At 36.8% G+C, this 19,621-nt stretch overlaps 1 protein-coding gene across 5 annotated transcripts in view; it reads right to left on the reverse strand.

Moving 5' to 3' along the window:
* Positions 1-19,621, reverse strand: part of PPHLN1 (periphilin 1) — a 140,384-nt gene that overhangs the window by 92,922 nt on the left and 27,841 nt on the right. For 3 of the 5 annotated variants that reach the window (XM_084617493.1, XM_084617491.1, XM_084617492.1), the window contains 3 exons: positions 15,652-15,822; positions 12,993-13,054; positions 12,145-12,186 (listed from right to left, as the gene is read on the reverse strand). In XM_084617493.1, the coding sequence (XP_084473619.1) occupies positions 12,145-12,186; positions 12,993-13,054; positions 15,652-15,822 (275 nt within the window). The remainder of the gene's footprint in view (positions 1-12,144; positions 12,187-12,992; positions 13,055-15,651; positions 15,823-19,621) is intronic. The other 2 variants (XM_084617495.1, XM_084617494.1) reach the window with 1 other exon arrangement.

Consider the following 19,621-nt stretch of genomic DNA (forward strand, 5'->3'; position numbering starts at 1 on the left):
ACCATTCACTCTTTTAAAGTAGATGAATTGAATTCCATGCAGTATTTTCTACAGAGTTATTTTGAATGAGGTCCTGTCTCTTCTGTATGTATTTTAAAGATCCTATAGTATATTTGCTTAAAGTGTTGTTTCCTCCAGTGTCCTTGGTCAAAATGTTTCCTCAACATTGTCATTCGATGTGTTCAGTGCTATTTGGTTGCTACCTTGCCACCCCAGTTTGCTGCATTTCAGTGATATTCTCTCTGTGTGCACGTGCATGTACATATACCTCCCTAAATATATAGTTTTTAAGTGCTCTGGGTTCCTCAGGATGAATAGTGTTACATAAATGTAAAATATGATTGCTTTCTGATAAGTGAAGAGTTCTTTTCCTATTTGATTTGGTCTATACTTCTAATGCAACTTGAAATTAAATATATTTTGTGTGGTATTCAATGTTGTCTGTCTGTGAGAAATGATGCTATATCATGCTGCATAACTAGCACAGGAAGTACATTGCTCAACAAGATAGAAGATTATAATGATTATCAGCTACATAGTCAGAAACTAAGAGTTAGGACAGAAACCAAATCTTTAAAGCACATACCTGTGCAATGAGTGAATTTAGGAGTAGCTTCATTTTTAAAATTTCCTAGCTCGTTTCAGTTTGATAAGATTTTCATCACCACTATAAAATATGTAAACATCTTCTGTGATTTTAGGCTATTTACATTGCACTGGACACAGTATTTGCTTGAACACATTTGTTGGCAGAAAGTGGTTAACATAGTTTATCCAGCTAGGGTAGACAGGACCTAACTATTATAAAATAATCTTTACAAATCCTGTCAGGGTCTGAGTGCCTTTAACTCCTAATGACATGTGGGGAGGGGTCATGGAAATAGAGCATTCAAGAAAGGTTTTATACAACTAATTTAACAAAATAACACTGCCAATAAGATTTGAGAGAGACCAAAACAGTTCTTAAAAGTGATTTTAACATTTGCACAAAGCCCATACCTTAATAAAATGTACAAAATTTATGTTGTGACTAAAGTATGTACATTCACAGGTAATGACAGACTTCCTTTAAAGAAAGCTCTGTCTAGAAGTAAATACAGTGAATGAGTTTCTCCACAACCTTAGCCCACAGACCAGCCACTGTTGACTTCTACACCCCCATTAATGCAATCCTAGGCCTTACTTGGGCATTAACTGTGCCAAATTTAATCAAAAATTACATGGTGGTTCTCTAATGTAATAAACCAACAAAACTCATTTTGATTTACTATCCCCTTCCCTTGCCTCCCAAAAATATCTGCAGATTGCTTTTAAAGTTAGTTGAACACCTCAGGAAAGAAGCTTGTAACAGCAAGCTGATGACTAAAGTACAACAATGTTAATAGCACAGCTATACATTGTGGATGCAATATGCAGTTGCACTTTAACAAAAAACATCTGCTATCCTCTCACGTACACTAAAATTATCAAACCCTATCTGCAACAAAAAGGAACCTACTGGTTACCACAGCAGATATACACAGGAGCTGAAAATAGGGGTGCTAGGGGTGCCACAGCAACCCCTGGCTTGAAATGGTTTCGATCATATACAGAGTTTACAGTTCGGTTCAATTCCTCAATTTAAAAAAAAAAAAAACCACACTGGAGAGGCAAATCTGCCTCCTTAGAAAACTGAAAGTGTAATTATAACTTCTTAAGAACTACTAATTCATCATGGAGCTTTTGGTCACCCATGTAAGTATAGCAGTGCTGTGAGCTAGGATTGACACACTTTTTTATAGTGTTAAAACAAAGAACACTGCCTGGGATAGTATTAGATAAGCAGCTTATAAGTAACTTCCATTACTTATGCAAATAAACTCCCATGAGACAACTCACCCTCATGTGATGACCACTACTGTTCCTCTCCAATTCCTACTGACTGGACATTGAGACAGTTTAAAATTATCTGCCAAATTCAGCAACAGTCATCTGGTCTTCAACACTGCAGCAAGGGGACTTTTGCTGCCTGCCTTGTATATAACTGTTTTCCCCACAGGTTCACTCAGAAGTTTCCCCAATATAATCAGGCTCCAACTCATGGGAGTTCCTCTTGTAAAACTTCCTGCCATTATTTCCTGCAGGAGTACTAACTTGCTGGGGTCAGACCATATGCCTCCAGACTACACTAACAGCTAAGAAACTGGGCCCAGATGAGTTTGCTTTTTTAAAAAACTCTTTGAAATAGAATATTAGTTGTGGTGTTACATTGTATAGTATATAAATTATTTTCAAGGATAGCACTTGAAAGTGTACTAAAAGACAATAAAGAATGTTCTTGAAGTTGTATATATTATGTATGTATAATTCCAGTAAAAAACCACAAAACAAAAATCTGAAAAGAGCATTTAAACATAGAGAGTAATTATAAATTGTTCAAAATAGTGATTGATTTACTTAAGATATCAAGCGGACATATGGAAAAATATATGTAGCAATAAATTAATTTCATACTCATAAAATTAGCAATTTTTAAAACTATATAAAAGTTCATGTTCTCTTTTCTATGCAGATATGAGATAATACATAAATTGTGGTTGCATAAGAAAAAATATGTGCATACAAACATTTATTGGGGCCACCAGCTATCGCTCATTAAAACTTGACATTACCTTGGATAAAAATCAAGTTTACATATCAGTTACAATAACTGAGTGTTGCCGAGGAGGGAAGATTTCTATTTTAATTTGTAACAGAAGAATTGGTTTCTCTCTTCCTTAATCTTCCTCCTTTTGAATGGTACATTGTCTTGCTATTCAGATGGTTTACCATTAGCAGGACCTCCATGTGTGACAGGAAACAATTTTGGTTTAGATGGATTTACCAGAATATATTTTAATGGACAGCCAAAATGTTTTTAAAAAGTCACAATTTACTACCTTTATCTTTATACATAAAGGATTTTTTATAAATTGTATTGCATTCATAATTTTATACAACAGAAATTCTGTCAAATTACAATTAGCACAAAATTATATTACTCCAATCTTTCAGTGATTCACTACACAAAGAAATCCCTGACAATACTGCAGATGTGTGCTGAGGGAAAAAGTGGTCAAGATACAATAATTAATATGACACTGACTCATCACTTACTTGTAATTATGCTTTTCTGAAGATACCAGCCTGCCGAATTTTTTACTCCTGGGTCTTAGCTCCTAACTGCAAAACTAACTGATATGCACATTCAGAACTCTCCTAACTCTTACATATTTTTGACTTTTGAGGGCACAGGCAGCAAGAGATGACACAAGCCAGATTCCCTACTCATGGCTGTTCCACTCAGCCCCCTACTTGTTATAAACATTGTCATCTGCACCTTCCATGCAATTCCTTCAATTGTGGAACCAACAAAGTTCCCCAAAAGGAAAAGCCAATTCAAGATGATCAACTTAGAACAAAAATATGGCTTGGAGGAAGGAGGTGCAAGAGGAATCTCCAAACTCTGAGAGGAAGCATTTGGATGAATGAGAATTCTGCAAGATCTCCTCAGAGAAGCAGAAGTAATTATATGTTCTCTAAAGAGAACATGTTTGCAGGATTTTTGCTCCAGGTAAGAAAAAAGTTCAAGGGCTGTCCCAAAAGAAAATGAAAATAAAGCTGCAATGAGAAGCAACAACAAGTCAATCCATGCCAGGTGAAGACAAAGTTTTTAGGAGGAAGGGTGGGAGATTTTGACTTCGCTTACCTTAAAAAAATTATGGAGCATAGAGTATCCAAAATGGAATGCCTTTGGTGATAAGTCCAAGCAATATGTTTTGTAAAGGTGTGGAAATGGGATTTGCAGATGTCTGCTATGGAAATATTCCTGAGACAAAGTGGGGCTTGCCTCACCATGAATCAACGAAGTCTTGTCATAGCCTTCTAGTTTCAGGCCAGCCAGGACACATCAAAGTGAAATGCAATCACACATCCATTTTGACACCATCTTCTTAACAACAACAATACCTAATGAACTGGTGTCAACAGGAACAAAAAAGTTGGGTGGATTTTCTATGGACTTTAGTTTGCTCCAAATAAAACTCCAAGGAGTTTTAAAATTAAGCATATGGGAAATGACCTCACCAGGATAATGTAATTAGTTTATCTCGCCTTATACTTTCTGACCCTGTCCATAAGGGTTTAAGATTCCTAAATAATTCTTCCCTGGAAGACGCACTGCATTTTAAAGCTACTCTATTCAAAAGACCTAAAGAGCCACATCTGTGGCTGAAGTTTTGAGTTCCAAAACCTACCCCAGCTAAGGACACATGGGCCAAAATGGCTTACAACACTGGGGGAAAGAGTTTAAAGAAAAGTAGCTTTTGATCAAGTAGAAAACAAATTTTTAATCCTGGGCCTTTCAAATTCTCAAACTAAAAATCTCACCCTAGTTTAAGTATCCCACACAAACAAGCCAATCTCTCAAAAATGTTTGTTTTGAGTAAGGGAGGGGGTCCTGAAAAGAAACCCAATAATGCAAGTTCAGACTCAGGCTTAACTATGGAGTCACTACCTATGTCTTTGCAGCACACAGTGCAATGTAATTTAAGGGGTAAACTATGACCTAAATCTTTTTCAAGCAAGTTTATACTGAAAGTCTATCAGTACTTATTCGTGCCCCAATCCTGCAAACACTTAATTCACATGATTAACTTTATAACTTGACTTCAAAAGGGATACTGACTATGTAAAATTAAGCACATGCATAAGCCTTTGCAGGATTGGAGACTTAAATAAGAAATTCAGTTAGATTTCAATCTTTGGAGAAGAAATAGTATGATATTTCATTTTATCATATTAAAAACTAAATCTCCCAAGAAAAGAAATCAGAGATATGTCACCTAGATCATTCCCAACAAAATATGTCTCGTGAACTAAAGAGAGAACTTTATACTTTTCAGACAAGGACTTGTCTTTATACACACCTAATGCATCTAGCAGAGTGGTATTATACAAGGAAACTAAAATTTTAAATATAAGCTTATACACTATTATTCTTAATTGTTCTCACTGCATGAATAATAGAAAGGTTTCTTTTTCCACATTTTTATCAAGGAAACTTTTTTGAGGGGAAAATGTAAAAACGACTTTTCAAGTTCACGAGTAAGTTTGTCGCTTTATTTTTTTCTGGCCTGATGCATACGGCTGGAACTACACTTTTCAATATCTGTCAAAGATATATTATTTTCTTTGGGCAAATGACTTATTGATATTATATATGTATATTTTTTTTTTAAGAAAGCGGTTCTTGTGCGGTGTCCCTTAAGACCTGCCAAAAAACGGCAACAGAACACAGCAGACCTATGCACATTTTAGTACCATTCTATAAATCCCCCTGGCTAAGTTTCTCCCCTATAATACGACGATCAGTTTATACTGGAAGGAAAATCAAAATCCAAAACTTGAAGACTCTGCAACATTACATTTTGTGTTTTAAATTAATATGAAAAAACAAATAAATTAAAAAAATAATTGATGCACACAAATTCATTTTAAAAAACTGGAGCTGAAAATGCTGAAAGTCAAATAAATGCAATATTACTCTCTTGTTATATTAGATTTTAACAGACAGGGGTACATTATATAAAGTATGTTAGTTTAGCTACAAGACTTCATTTAAAGTCAGTGGGAGCCCACAGCTAAATCTGTAAACTGTAACACTTTAAAATTACCCCATTTAGTTAAATGCTGGTAGTACAGTAATTGTGTAGATAAAGATGACTATGGCCTATGAAGTGTCTGGAAATAGCTCAAATATTATCCTGGATATTAAGAATGTTTTATTGAGAGAAAAACTTCACGGGATCTTTACCTTTCTTCTGGACAGCTGTCTGACTCTCTCACCAGGGGCTTCTTTTTAATACATCACCCTCCTCCAAAGAGCAACTTTTATTAATGCAATATAATTAGATCACTCCTTTGGTACTTCATGTTATTATATATAGCACAAGCATGTGATGTGTCATTAAACAGAATATTAGACTGCGTTTATAGCAGTTAGCACAAGAGTCTGGTAGCCAGGATTTCTGGATTCCTATTCCAAGCTCTGGCACTGATTTGCTCTGTAATCTTGGGCAAATCCTTTACCCTCTCTGTCACAATTTATCCAAATGTAAAATGGGGATAATGACACTTTATTATCCACAGAGACTTGGAAGCTTAATGTGTGTAAAGCCATATAAGATATTCAGAGGAAAGATAGAATTTCTGTGTAGCATTTAACAAACAGAATAATGAATATAAATATAGGACTGATTGGAGAACTTCCGTTGCTTTCAGACTATTCACTACTTCATTCAAAATGAAGTTTTAGCGTTTTCCCAATTAATAATTTTTGTTTTGCCTTCAATACACACGTCTTTTTATTTCCCATTACCAAAATTTCCTTTGTACTTCCGAGAAATTGGTGGATTTGTTTACATGCACAAAAATACATGACTGCTAAGAACTGAACTGAGACCACTTGTTCATTTCACACACACCACCAAAAAGCCACCAGATAGCAATGACTTTCCTAAACAGTACCTAACAGATTAGCTGCATTCAACCCAGCAACCTAGAGAGGAAATGATCTAAAACTTTTACTCTAATAATACTTTTTAGAAGTCTAAAGACTTTCTAGAGTGTATAGTGAGTCAAAAGATAATTCACATAGTATATTATCCACGGATATGACATACCATATAAAAATAGTAAATATCTGATATTCTAATTGTATCAATTATATGTAAAATTAATTTAAATACCTTTTATATCTGTACATTTGACAATCTGCAATTTCTCTTTGTAGGCTATAAAAAGATGGAATACCACATTTTGTCAAGTACTATCACATGAGACTTTCATGTGTGTGATTTCTAATGCACTGAATTCAGTTTGGCTACAAATAAGAATGAAGTAATGCTTTGCAAATCCTCAAGAATTAAAATCCAGTGTGGCTAATCTGAACAACAGCCAAGAAAATTTAAGTATTTCACATGGAAATAATTTCTCCAACTACATAATTACAAACTAGCTCCCCTGGCCCCCCTTACCCCCCTCTCTCTCACACTCACTTATACCTTTGGAGAACTTCAACACACATGACCACTATTTCCCTACCCCTTCCAGAAATCTTAAGTTTCATGAAACAGAATCCAATTGAATGTGCTTTGAATAAAGTGAGTTTGGTATACTATTCAATACTGAATACAATATATCTTTAGATCTTTATACAAAAGACCACTCATCATTGAGCTATTCCCTCCCTTCCATGTCAATTTTTTAAATTTCACTTCTCTGCACATCATCAGGGGCCAGACATATATAAAAACCAGAAATCAGGTGTGAAGTTAATTCTCTGTTGACAAAACACATGCAGTTGTACATGTGTTGAATCTGTTCATGAGTGATTTAAACCAAATCAAAGGTACAATCTATAAATTTTATATAAAGCTCTGGAACAAATTCAACATGTGATTTGAGTTATCCCATGCTCGCATCAGTTCTGAAAGTTTTATATTTATATTAATTTATGTAACAACAGTAATTTATATTAACAACAGGAGATGAAAAAAGAAAAGGAGGACTTGTGGCACCTTAGAGACAAACAAATTTATTTGAGCATAAGCTTTCATGAGCACAGGAGATGAGGAGTGCTGGGGACAATTGAGTTCTATTCCCACCATTTCCTTTGAATACATTTAATTTTACATGGAAAATTTAACAAATGTGAATAATTAAGTATTGGATCAATGAGATATTCTCATAGTGCACAAAGATGCAACTGGTAACTTTACAAAATATGTAAAAGACAAGATCTTTTCACTAACAAAATATTCTTCTCCAAACCAAGATTTTTTCAACTCAAAATCAATATAATTGTAAAGCCAGTGACATGATATGCATCATTGCTTCTGAAGTGACTTTTTAAGTCCAAATTTTATGAGGTTCTCATTTGTGAAAGCAGGTATAGTGAGTGGTAAGCAAAACTAGTTTTGTTTGTTTTTTAATGAAAAATGGCTTCTTGGATTGTACATTATATTTTCAAGAAAAATTTCCATGACATTCAATTTTTTCTGATTTTCCAACAAAACAAGGAAACTAATTTGGGTTTTTGGTTTGAACAGAATGGTATCAACATGAATATTTTTCAGTTTGGGGTTTTTTTCTCCCACCCTTTCTTTCTTTCTTAATCCCCAAAAGAGAGAAAGTAGAGAAAACCCTCCCCCCCACACAAAAGAAAACAAAAAAAGTTTGTTTTTGATTCCATTTGATTTGAAACTACACAATTTTTTTTGTCAGAAATAGATTTGCAAAAAGAAAATCAAAGAAATCTGTGAAACACTTTGATCAAAATGAAAAATTTTCATTTCACTTCAAGTTTTTCACAATAAATAATTTCCAGTCTTTATGCAGCCCTAATGATTAATTATTTACAGATTTGGAAAAGAGCTAATGAGAGCTCTGGGAAGGAAACAAATGACAATAAAGAAAGGATACATGTATTAAGTCTTTTCTGTGAATTTGAAAATTGGTGTAATTGTCAAAGAAGTCAGCTGTCCGTCCCTCATAATTTTGAGCAAATCAAGACTGAATAAAATGAAAATCTAGTACTGACCAGAATTACATATTTCTTGTAAAGTTAAATTTGTTCTTTGAACTGCCACATTACTACAATTTAAAATTTTGCCTTTAACATTACATTTAGAATTGACTCCACTTTCCCCAGAAACACTACCGTGAAAATCAGCAAACTGCTCTCCACAATATATTCTGACCTGAATAGCTACTCTGGTGATAGAGACATAACAACAATCAGGAAACCCTAGCAACCAGGAAAATGGCATTACCCATCCAAAAGAAACTGAGTATCATGACTGGTGCTCCATCCATTCATCTAGTGCTGCCTACTCAGTTTTTAAAACAAACGGAAAAGATTCTTGAGTGTTTTATATTAATCTCATTTCCATTTAGGAAAAATATCTTTAGTAGGTATAATAAATTAAAAAAATCTTATTAAATATACAAAAAGTGCTGAATATCTTTATGTTATACTTTATCATGTTTCACATAGTTACAGTGGCTTCTATTTCACTTTAACTACTTTTCATAGAATCGTAGGACTAGAAGGGACCTTGAGAGTCTTCTGTTCCCAGTCCCCTGCACTCAAGGCAGGACTAAGTATTATTTAGACCATCCCTGAGGGTTGTTGGTCTAACCTGCTTTTATTTCATTTGTTAAAGTTAATCAACTTTATATATCTTTTATATAACTCAAAGAAGACAACTCTAGTGCATCTTCCTACATACTTGTACAGTCAATGTTTTCTACAATGTAATCCTCCACAATGTCTTTATGCTCTAGATATATTTTTAGAACAGGAAAGGAAATAAAAGGAAGATACATTTTAAATACTTTTCATTTTGATTTTCCCTGTTGAATGACGCTACAAAGTTCATTACTGAATGAGATGCAAAAAGTTACTAATACTTTAAAGGCTTGGAAAAGATGTTACTGTGTGTAGCAGGATGATCACAATATTTCACGTACAACTTTTCAAAATTTCCCTATATTCCTCTCCACAAACATATCTTAGTGTGTACAAAAACAGTCAAACTTCTGATCAGTAGGAGTTCTGTCAATGTATAAAATGCATTTCCCCCTAATAAACTGAACATCACTATATGAAGTGCTACACTAGGGCAATTAAATCCCCCAAACATTTATCAAAATAAATGGAACTATTAAACAAAAAAAACAGACAATCCCGAGTTCACATTTTGCCCTACATCTTTTAACATAAAAGAGAGGAAATATTAAAAAACATAGAAAGCAAACACTTCCTTTAGTAGATCTTTCTCACCACTGGGTGCCACTCTTGCTCTGTATAAAACAAGATGCCTAACATTAAGTCAATCTCTTTTTGCAGCTTTAAACAATTAGAGTTCTTTTAAAATAGCAGAGAAAGTAAAGACAGTGAAGTGCCAACAAAATATTTCATAATCAGTTTTCTAAGCAATGCCTTACTATCTTCAGCGAAGACTTTCCAAAGCCTTCTTCCTGGTGCTACTACTAGTGAAGTTGCAGTAGGGACAGCAATGGTAGGAAATTTTAGGGGAAAAAATTGAATGTAGTGCAGAAAAAAATGTTATGATGTAATTAATCAGACAATGTCTAAGTCTTAATATTCAAAGAAATACACATCTATCTTATGTACTTAGATGGTATTATAATGGAGGACATATAAGCACCTCACAATCTTTTAAAATGTATTTATCCTCACAACACCCCTCAGATATACGGAAGTACTATTATCCCCTTTTTACAGAGGGGGATTGGAGTCACATAGTCTCAGTGCCTTGTCCAAGGTCCACAGAAAGTCCGTGGCAGAGAAGGGAACTAACCCTAGGTCTCCTGAGTCCCAGGCTAACACCACTGCACTGCTACTGGACTAACCTTCCTTCCATTATTATTTAATTCTTTTAAAATGTTCATTTTAACTGTACTGATGGTCTCAAAAACTTGTCACTTGTGTTATTGTTTGTTACAGTGTAACAAGCAAACATCTCAATGGGTGCCTGTTACTTTCCACATACATTTTACTAGCTTCTACTTCTCATACTCCAGTCTATTAGAATAAAAATATTTACTGCACTTCTCTATGAGCTAAGCTGTTATCAAAACACATGAAAGACAAATTGAATCTATTTCCCCATGTTAAGTATCCTCACACCTTCTTGTCAACTGTCTAAATGGGCCATCTTGATTATCACTACAAAAGTTTTTTTCTCCTGCTGATAATAGCTCATTTTAATTAATTAGCCTCTTACTCCACCTTTTCATGTTGTGTTTGTGTGTGTGTGTGTATATATCTCTCTTCTTACTATATGTTCCATTCTATGCATCCCATGAAGTGGGCTGTAGCCCACAAAAGCTTATAATCAAATAAATTTGTTCGTCTCTAAGGTGCCACAAGTACTCCTGTTCTTTTTGCAAATACAGACTAACATGGCTGCTACTCTGAAACCTGTCATTGTGAATATTAGCATTTAACATCTGTCAAGAGAGTCTTATTCCTAGTAAGTGTTAGAATGAAGCATTTGAAAAACTGAAGAAGAAGATTCTTTTCAAAGACACTTCTCAGACATAAGTCAGTCAGACTACAGACCAAGAAGTTTGTACAATAGGAACATTTCTCCCTGTTTCTGTGTCCCAAGCACACATGCACATATTCATGCAGTAACCTGATTGTGATAAATGAAGGGGGTGGGGGGGGGAGTTCCCTTTTATGGACATCCAGCCAACCAGTTAGCTATAAAAATCCCTCTTGGTGGCTGTTCTCTGCTTGCTTTTCCTACAAAGGATTAAAAAGTCTCCTTGGTTAGGTAACAGAAAGGGAGTGGGCATCTGACCTAAAGATCCAATGGGAGGGCTAGACTTTTTAAAATTGGGGAAAAAACTTTCCCTTTGTCTGGTTGTTGTTGTTCTCCGGAGAACGGAGACACAGAGCAGCAATGCTGTAAGCAGCTTTAAAACCAGGTATGAAAAAGCATCAATTCATACCTCAACCCTACTTATCGGAAACCCCAAATATGTAAGTGATCAGGGAATGTCTAGGAAGATGCGATTAGGGTTATTTATTTTATTTCTTATTGGCTTGTGGAGTCCTCCGTGCTAACCCCAGATGCTTTTGTTTTGGCTTGTAGCCTTTAAGCTGAACCTCAAGAGAGCTATCTTGAAGCTTCATTTTTGTAATTGTTTCTTTTAAGATCTAGCAAAAAGCCTAAGTTCCAAAGTATTTCCTTTCTTTTTGGGTTTAATAAAATTTACCTTTTTTAAGAATAGGATTGGATTTTTGTGTCCCTAATTGGTTTGTGTATATGTTGTTAAATTAGCTGGTGGCAACAGCTGATTTCCTTTGTTTTTCTTTCTCAGTTCTTCCCCGGAGGGGGCAGTGAAAGGGCTTGAGGGTACCCCACAGGAAGGGATTCCCAAGTGTGCCTTTCTGGCTTCAAAGGGATTTTGCATTTGGGTGGTGGCAGCATCCACTCATCCAAGGTCAGAGAGAAACTGTAACCTTGGGAGTTTAATACAATCCTGAAGTGGTCAGTATTAATTTTTAGAACCCTTGCGGGCCCCTACCTTCTGCAGTCGAAGTTCCAGAGTGGGGAATCAGCCTTGACACTTATGAATTCAAAAGAGACGGGAGGTCAGAACATATATGTGATTGGGAGCAAATTCTTCTGACCCGATCAACACAAGAGAAACTCAAAAGGAATTTGAAATATAATTCGGACATAAAACTCTAACAGTTTAAGTCAGCTGAATTGATAATGCTCATTTAACTTTTGTATAGTCTGCTGTAGCATTTAGATGCAACTTTTATAATAACACGTCTACATAAACACACACATCCCTAATTACACAAACTGCTTTTATTTTATATATAAATATAAATATAAATTTTTATATATATATAAAAATTGTGTAAAGCTTTTATTTTCATTTTATTATGTAAAGCTTTATATGTATGTATAAAAATAAAAGGTATATATATAAATCTAAAGAACAAGGAATGGGACAATAAACTGGGGAAGAATCTTCTCACACTGTTTTAGCAAATGAAAAGACAGGAAACATGGACAGTTAGAGGGGTAGAGATCTTAACAAGGCAATTGATGGAACATTCAGATTTGAAGTTGAGATACAAACAAACCCCAAAAGTTTACTGCTTGCAATAGATTGGCAGCTCAAGCAGCATAGCTTGCTATTCCTACAGTGAAGATCTGCAGAGAATTGCATGAGGGAGAATTTATGCAATACTGCCCAAATTAAGAAGCAATTATTATTCTTTACTATCTTTAGACTAATGTTTCCTAGCTATTTCTTGGGAAATGTCCCAGTTCAGTGTGACTCTATTGAGTATACATCTTTAAAAAAGTTGGCACTGAATGCAAAAAGGGATTCATTTTATAAAATTACATTAATACCTGTACTCGGGCTGTCGACTTATGGAATAGTCTTCCTTTGGCCATCTGTATCCTGGGTCCTCCTACAACATATGAAGAAGAGTTGGTTATATGAAGTTTAACACACTGGGTCAGACCAAAGGTCCATCTAGCCCAGTATCCTGGCTTCTTACAGTCGCCAGTGTCAGGTGCCCCAGAGGGAATGAACAGAATAGGAAATCATCAAGTGATCCATCCTCTGTCACTCACTCCCAGCTTCTGGCAAACAGAGGCTAGGGACACCATTCCTGCCCATCCTGGCTCATAGCCATTAATGGACCTATCCTCCAGGAACTTATCTAGTTCTTTTTTTGAACCCTATTATGGTCTTGGCCTTCACAACATCCTCTGGCAAGAAGTTCCACAGGTTCACTGTGCATTGTGTGAAGACTTCCTTTTGTTTGTTTTAAATCTGCTGCCTATTAATTTCATTGGGTGACCCCTGGTTCTTGTGTTATGAGAAGTAGCAAACAACACTTCCTTATCTACTTTCTCTATACAAGTCATGATTTTATAGACCTCAATCATTTCCCCTTAGCCGTCTCTTTTCCTAGCTGAAAAGTCCCAGTCTTATCATACAGAAGCCTCTCCTCATACGGAAGCCATTCCATACCCCTAATAATTTTTGTTGCCTTTTTTGTGAACCTTTGCCAATTCCAATATATCTTTTTTGAGATAGGGCGACCACATCTGCACACAGTATTCAAGATATGGGCATACTACGGATTTATATAGAGGCAACATGATATTTTCTGTCCTATTATCTATCTACCTCAATTATTCCCAGCATTCTGTTCACTTTTTTGAATGCCGCTGCACATTGAGTGGATGTTTCCAGAGAACTATCCACAATGACTCCAAGATCTCTTTCTTGAGTAGTAACAGCTAATTTAGACCCCATCATTTTATATGTATAGTTGAGATTATGCTTTCCAATATGCATTACTTTGCATTTATCAACATTAAATTTCATCTGCCATTTTGTTGCCCAGTCACCCAATTTTGAGAGATCCTTTTGTAGCTCTTTGCAGTCTGCCTGGGTCTTAATGTTGGATCATATTAAAGAAGTTCTGTATTAAAATCACAAATGAGTTTGATCCCCCATAGTTTAAATTCCAGGGTATTACTATTACCAGGGTTTTTGGTACTATTTCTCTCCCTCTCTGTGTGAAACTTGCAAGCTGCTAATTGTGTTAGTACATTCTAAGACAGAGTCTGTTCTCAAAGCAATTCTTTGTAACAACAACTACTCACACAGAGAGAGACTCAAAGCAATACTCTCTAACAACATGTTTAAGGAGGATGAATTCAAACTGGAACAGGTATAGAGAAGGGCTACTAGGATGATCCGAGGAATGGAAAACTTGTCTTATGAAAGGAGACTCAAGGAGCTTGGCTTGTTTAGCCTAATTAAAAGAAGGTTGAGGGGAGATATGATTGCTCTCTATAAATATATCAGAGGGATAAATACCGGAGAGGGAGAGGAATTATTTAAGCTCAGTACCAATGTGGACACAAGAACAAATGGATATAAACTGGCCACCAGGAAATTTAGACTAGAAATTAGACGCAGGTTTCTAACCATCAGAGGAGTGAAGTTTTGGAACAGCCTTCCAAGGGAAGCAGTGAGGGCAAAAGATCTATCTGGCTTTAAGATTAAACTCGATAAGTTTATGGAGGAGATGGTATGATGGGATAACATGGTTTTGGTAATTAAATATTCATGGTAAATAGGCCCAATGGCCTGTGATGGGATATTAGATGGGGTGGAATCTGAGTTACCCAGGAAAGAATTTTCTGTAGTATCTGGCTGATGAATCTTGCCCATATGCTCAGGGTTTAGCTGATCACCATATTTGGGGTCAGGAAGGAATTTTCCTCCAGGGCAGATTGGAAGAAGCCTGGAGGTTTTTCGCCTTCCTCTGTAGCATGGGGCATGGGTCACTTGCTGGAGGATTCTCTGCTCCTTGAAGTCTTTAAACCACGATTTGAGGACTTCAATAGCACAGACATTGGTGAGAGGTTTTTTGCAGGAGTGGTGGGTGAAATTCTGTGGCCTGCATTGTGCAGGAGGTCAGACTAGATGATCATACTGGTCCCTTCTGGCCTAAATATCTATGAATCTATGAATCTATGTACAAGTGCCAGAAAATGAACTGTATTTATTTGAGCCATTAACTTGCACATGCAAGCATCTGGGATGTGTGGAAGAACTCTCTAAACCACTTATCAGCTCTGCACCTCAAACCCATGTAGGAGAATGGGCGAGGAAAAGGAAAGACAGACAAGACTTCTGGCCACATATGTTCTACCAAAACAGACAGGGATACGGCACGGCTGTTCACTCCCGGAGTAGCTGCTGAAGTGCAGGCACATGAAAATGTAGTGTCGTTATCCTGCAATCATGACAGACTTACAAGCTAAAATGACAGCACACAAAGTACTGTCAAAAGCAAATAAATAAGTAAATTTAAAAATTGTTTTTTTCCTTTAACCTTTCAGTTTATTTACAATAATACTGAAAAATGTTCAGGGAGAAATTATTTTTGAGATGACAGTGTCTCTTTAATTGTGCACATAGATTCAAACATGAATGAAAACATAAGCAATATGTTCATGGGAGAAAAATCAAGTTACGTACCCCTCTATGTGGTGGGCCACTTCTTCGTTCATGGGCAAAACTTCGGCCCTCCTCATAGTCTCTGTAGTCAACATGACTATAGTCATCATATCTACTGTAACTTCCTTCTGCAGGTCTATCTAGTAGTGGTGGTTTCTTGGGTGCAACATTAACTACTCTATGGTAGTCATCCTAAAAATACAAAACAAATATAAAACACACTACGTTTTATTTTCACAACAGACTTCCAGTAGTAAAACACAAAAGTTTAAAAAAAAGGGGGGCGGTGGTGTACATGAACGTGGTTATTCCCAAAAAAAAAATTGAACGGCAACATTCTTAAAAAGGCTACATACTTAAGTGTGGAGAAAACATGCAAGAAAAACAGCAAGCAAGTCTGATGATGGATAACACATTACATTTATATGGTGTTTAATCTGATGTAGCATCCCAGCCATCTTGTGTTTATAGTGAAATGTCACAAAAGCAGTCTGTGAGTTAGCTTTGAAAGCCTAAAAATCAGGTCTCTTTTTTTTAAAAAATTACTCCAGTTTAAATTTCTTATATTCTTTGACACCAATTTCAGAAATGATGGCGATAAAGAAAATTATCTTCAGCAACGCCTCATAAATAAGGGCCTGTCGATAAATGTAATTTATTATTTGAATGTCAATAGTGTACTCAAAATACATAAACATAGAGGAGGTAGTGGTTGCTCAAAAGAAATCAATCTGAATAGAGAAGTAATACAATTCTGACACAATGCAGTAGATCACCAGAGGATGCATTCAAACGAGTGTTTTAATGCTTACATTTTTGTTTTATTTTTTCTAAATAAGTGTTGCAACACTGACAATGGATTTAACGTGTCTTATCTCTGGTTTTTTGGAATGTATAATTCTTCCAGTACAGTTCCTTCAGAATAAAACTTAATATACCAGTTATCTATTCAAGAAATGTCCACCCCACAAGTTTGGTTTAGACTGGCTGGAACACTTTGTTCCCCTTAGGTTAAATAACTTTTTTTTTGTTGTTGTTGTGTCATGATGCATGGATCTTGAATCCAGGCCCGCAAAGTCTCTAAGAGCAGCCATGCTCCAACCTTCCACCCAGCAGCCTGCTGGCAATATAGCTTGCCTGAAATCCATGAAGCCCAGTGCCATTGTGAGGCTCTGCCCTTGTGTGCCAATTGGCAGAGTCCCAGAGTGGTTGACTGGCCCTACTTAAGCCAGCAGTAGGAAAGAGGAAGCTGCCCAAACAACTGGGCTCCTCCCTGCTCTGGACAGCGTGTCTTTTACTTCCTGGCCCTGCTACCCATTGGCACTGACTATGGGGAAAAAATAGGGGGTGCTCAGCACCGACAGGGCCAAATTAAACTTTTGTGGGCCCGGCCCCACTCAGCCTCTTCCCCCTGAGGCCCCGCCCACCACTCAGCCTCTTCCAGAGGCCCACCTGCAACTCCTTCCCATCCCCACTCGACCTCTTCCCCCCTGAGGCCCCACCCCCGCTTGGCCTCTTTCCCCTGAAGCCCCACCTGTGCTCCGCCACCAGGCCCTGCCCCTGCTTGGCTTCTTTCCCCTGAGACTCTGCCCCCTGCTCACATGGGGGAGGAGCGGGTGGAGAGGAGCAAGCACCCACTGGCAAAAACAAGTCAGCACCTGTGCGGCTACCCATTCCTGCTCCCCACTCCTGCATGCACAGCTTAATTTCCTGGCATTCCAACCCAGCTTGACTCCTGGCATCTGACTTCTTGTTCTCAACCTCCAGTTTGTCACCTGACTCGGTTCCCGACTCGTGGCTCTGATCTACAGTTTGTTTCCTGCTTCTGACCTCCCAGTATCCCAACACAGAGAATTCTTGACTCCTGTCTAGTGACTGTGGACTCTAGCTCTGACAAGTAGGTCTGGCCACCCGTGACCTGGCCGTGATAGCTTATTATTGAGGAGGGGTATATGTGTGTGGCAGGGTATTACTTAATCCCCATCTCATGTCAATGTGCCATATCCTGTCACACTCTTAAGAAGTGAATTTTATGCAGTATTTCCCCCTTTGTGATTGGCCCCCACTATCACTATGGAGCACAAAGGTCACATATGGGAGATAAAGTAGTCAGCTAGCTCCATGCTCCAACATGTTTCCATGGTTTTGACATCACCAGTACACAAAGATCCTTAGTTTGGTTACTGAGGGCATCCGGCACATATTGCTGAAGATGCAAATGTAGCTTTCTAGAAGTTGAACATATTCTATGAACTGTTGGTACGTAAAAAAAGTAAGTGAAATCCTGAGAGCCAGCCCTTAACTTTTAAATTTCCTTCCTTTACCAATTTAAATCAAACCCTAAGAGCTAAACTTTCAGTGGTCTTTTTTTAGGAATGCCCCAATACAGAGGCAGAGCCCGGCATTTGCACATGCAACCTTGAGGGGGAAAAATAAACATGAAAAACAACCCTTTTTCAAGTTGTAGTCACAATCTAATGCTTTGAAACTTTCAGCAGGAAGAGGTATATTAGGGTCACAGACTGTTAATACATTATAAATAAACTTGCTGACAGCCCAGCAAGTTTACTAAAGGGCAATCAATTACAGACACCTAATGAAAAAAAATAAAATCTCACTCCATAGACTAGATACAATGTAGAGGCCACACGTATACAAAATATCACAGGGCTTGATGAACCATTGAAGGCAAGCTATCTCATGGAATACCATTCCTAACATATACATTAGGCTTATGATTTGGTGGCCCTGAAAGAACATATGGTCTGAAGCTATATTAGAAGTACTCACCTATCTCAATCCACCCTAAAGATTACATCACAAAACTGTAACAATGACATATAGAAAACACAATTTTAAAGTGTTCCAACAGTAAGAATATTGTAAAGGTGTGAACAATATTGTGTAGAGTATGGGCAACTCTGCAAAATCCTATTGTCTGGCATTTTATCATTTGCCAGCAACTGAGATCTCAGTCTACAATAGACTTTATTTTGATATGTTACATTCAGTTTCAGGACCAAGCTTAAGGCTCTTGTTCTCTTGAATAGTAGAGACAAGACACACACAGATACGCCAGTCATTAAAAATTGACATAAAATATTCCAGCCCAGGAACAACATTCATATCCTTGTCATCTGCCATGAAGACTGATAATTATGAATGTGCTAATGATATTTTACATGACCATCCAAAAACAAAATTAAAAAAACTCCTTGCCCTGAGCAAGTAGAATTTTGCAAGTCTGGATGTAACACTCAGTGGTGATGAAGGAAATTGCCTTGCAGTAGCTACCTCAAAGCAACAGAGCAGAACCAGAAAAAGCCACATATCCTAGCTTCATAGTATAATAAACTGAGATTGGCAAACCAAAGTTTTGCCATTAATTTTTTTGGGAGGTATATCAGTAGACTCTACTGGTCATGCCACTCTATTGGGATGTTATTTGGAATATAAACCTACAGTTGGGGTATTTGTTTCAGTCTCTCCTGTATGATAATATTATTATACCTCCTCAATGCTCAGAGATTTTTCCTTTATAGCTAAACTTACGCATAAACCTCTGTAATGTGTGGGCTATACTTGTTTCCTAGAGAGTTTGAAAGACTAATAGAATTTAAGAATTTTATTGCTGTAATGGTTACATTAAGTTAGCAAATTGTTAGACAAACCAAATGTTACTTTGTTTAAAAAAAAATCTAATATCTGTAAAAGTCCATCTGCCGTTCCTTTTGTTCTATTGCTGGTAAGACTACTCGAGGAGCAACTGAGTATCTGACTAAATACCCTGTTCAAACTTATCTGGTTTCCAGTTTGTTGAAAATGGAGAAATTTTGCTGACCCCTGTAAAGTTAAAACATCACACAACAGCCAAAACACCAATACACTGATCAACAGAAAGAGAGAGCCACATACACCTTGTGACACTAGTTACCAATACCAGTAAGTTACAAAAAGTGCAGGCTGAGAATATGTGATGGGAGAGTGAAAT

Source organism: Lepidochelys olivacea (assembly GCF_965140295.1).
Source record: "Lepidochelys olivacea isolate rLepOli2 genome assembly, chromosome: 1".
NCBI lineage: Eukaryota > Metazoa > Chordata > Testudines > Cheloniidae > Lepidochelys > Lepidochelys olivacea.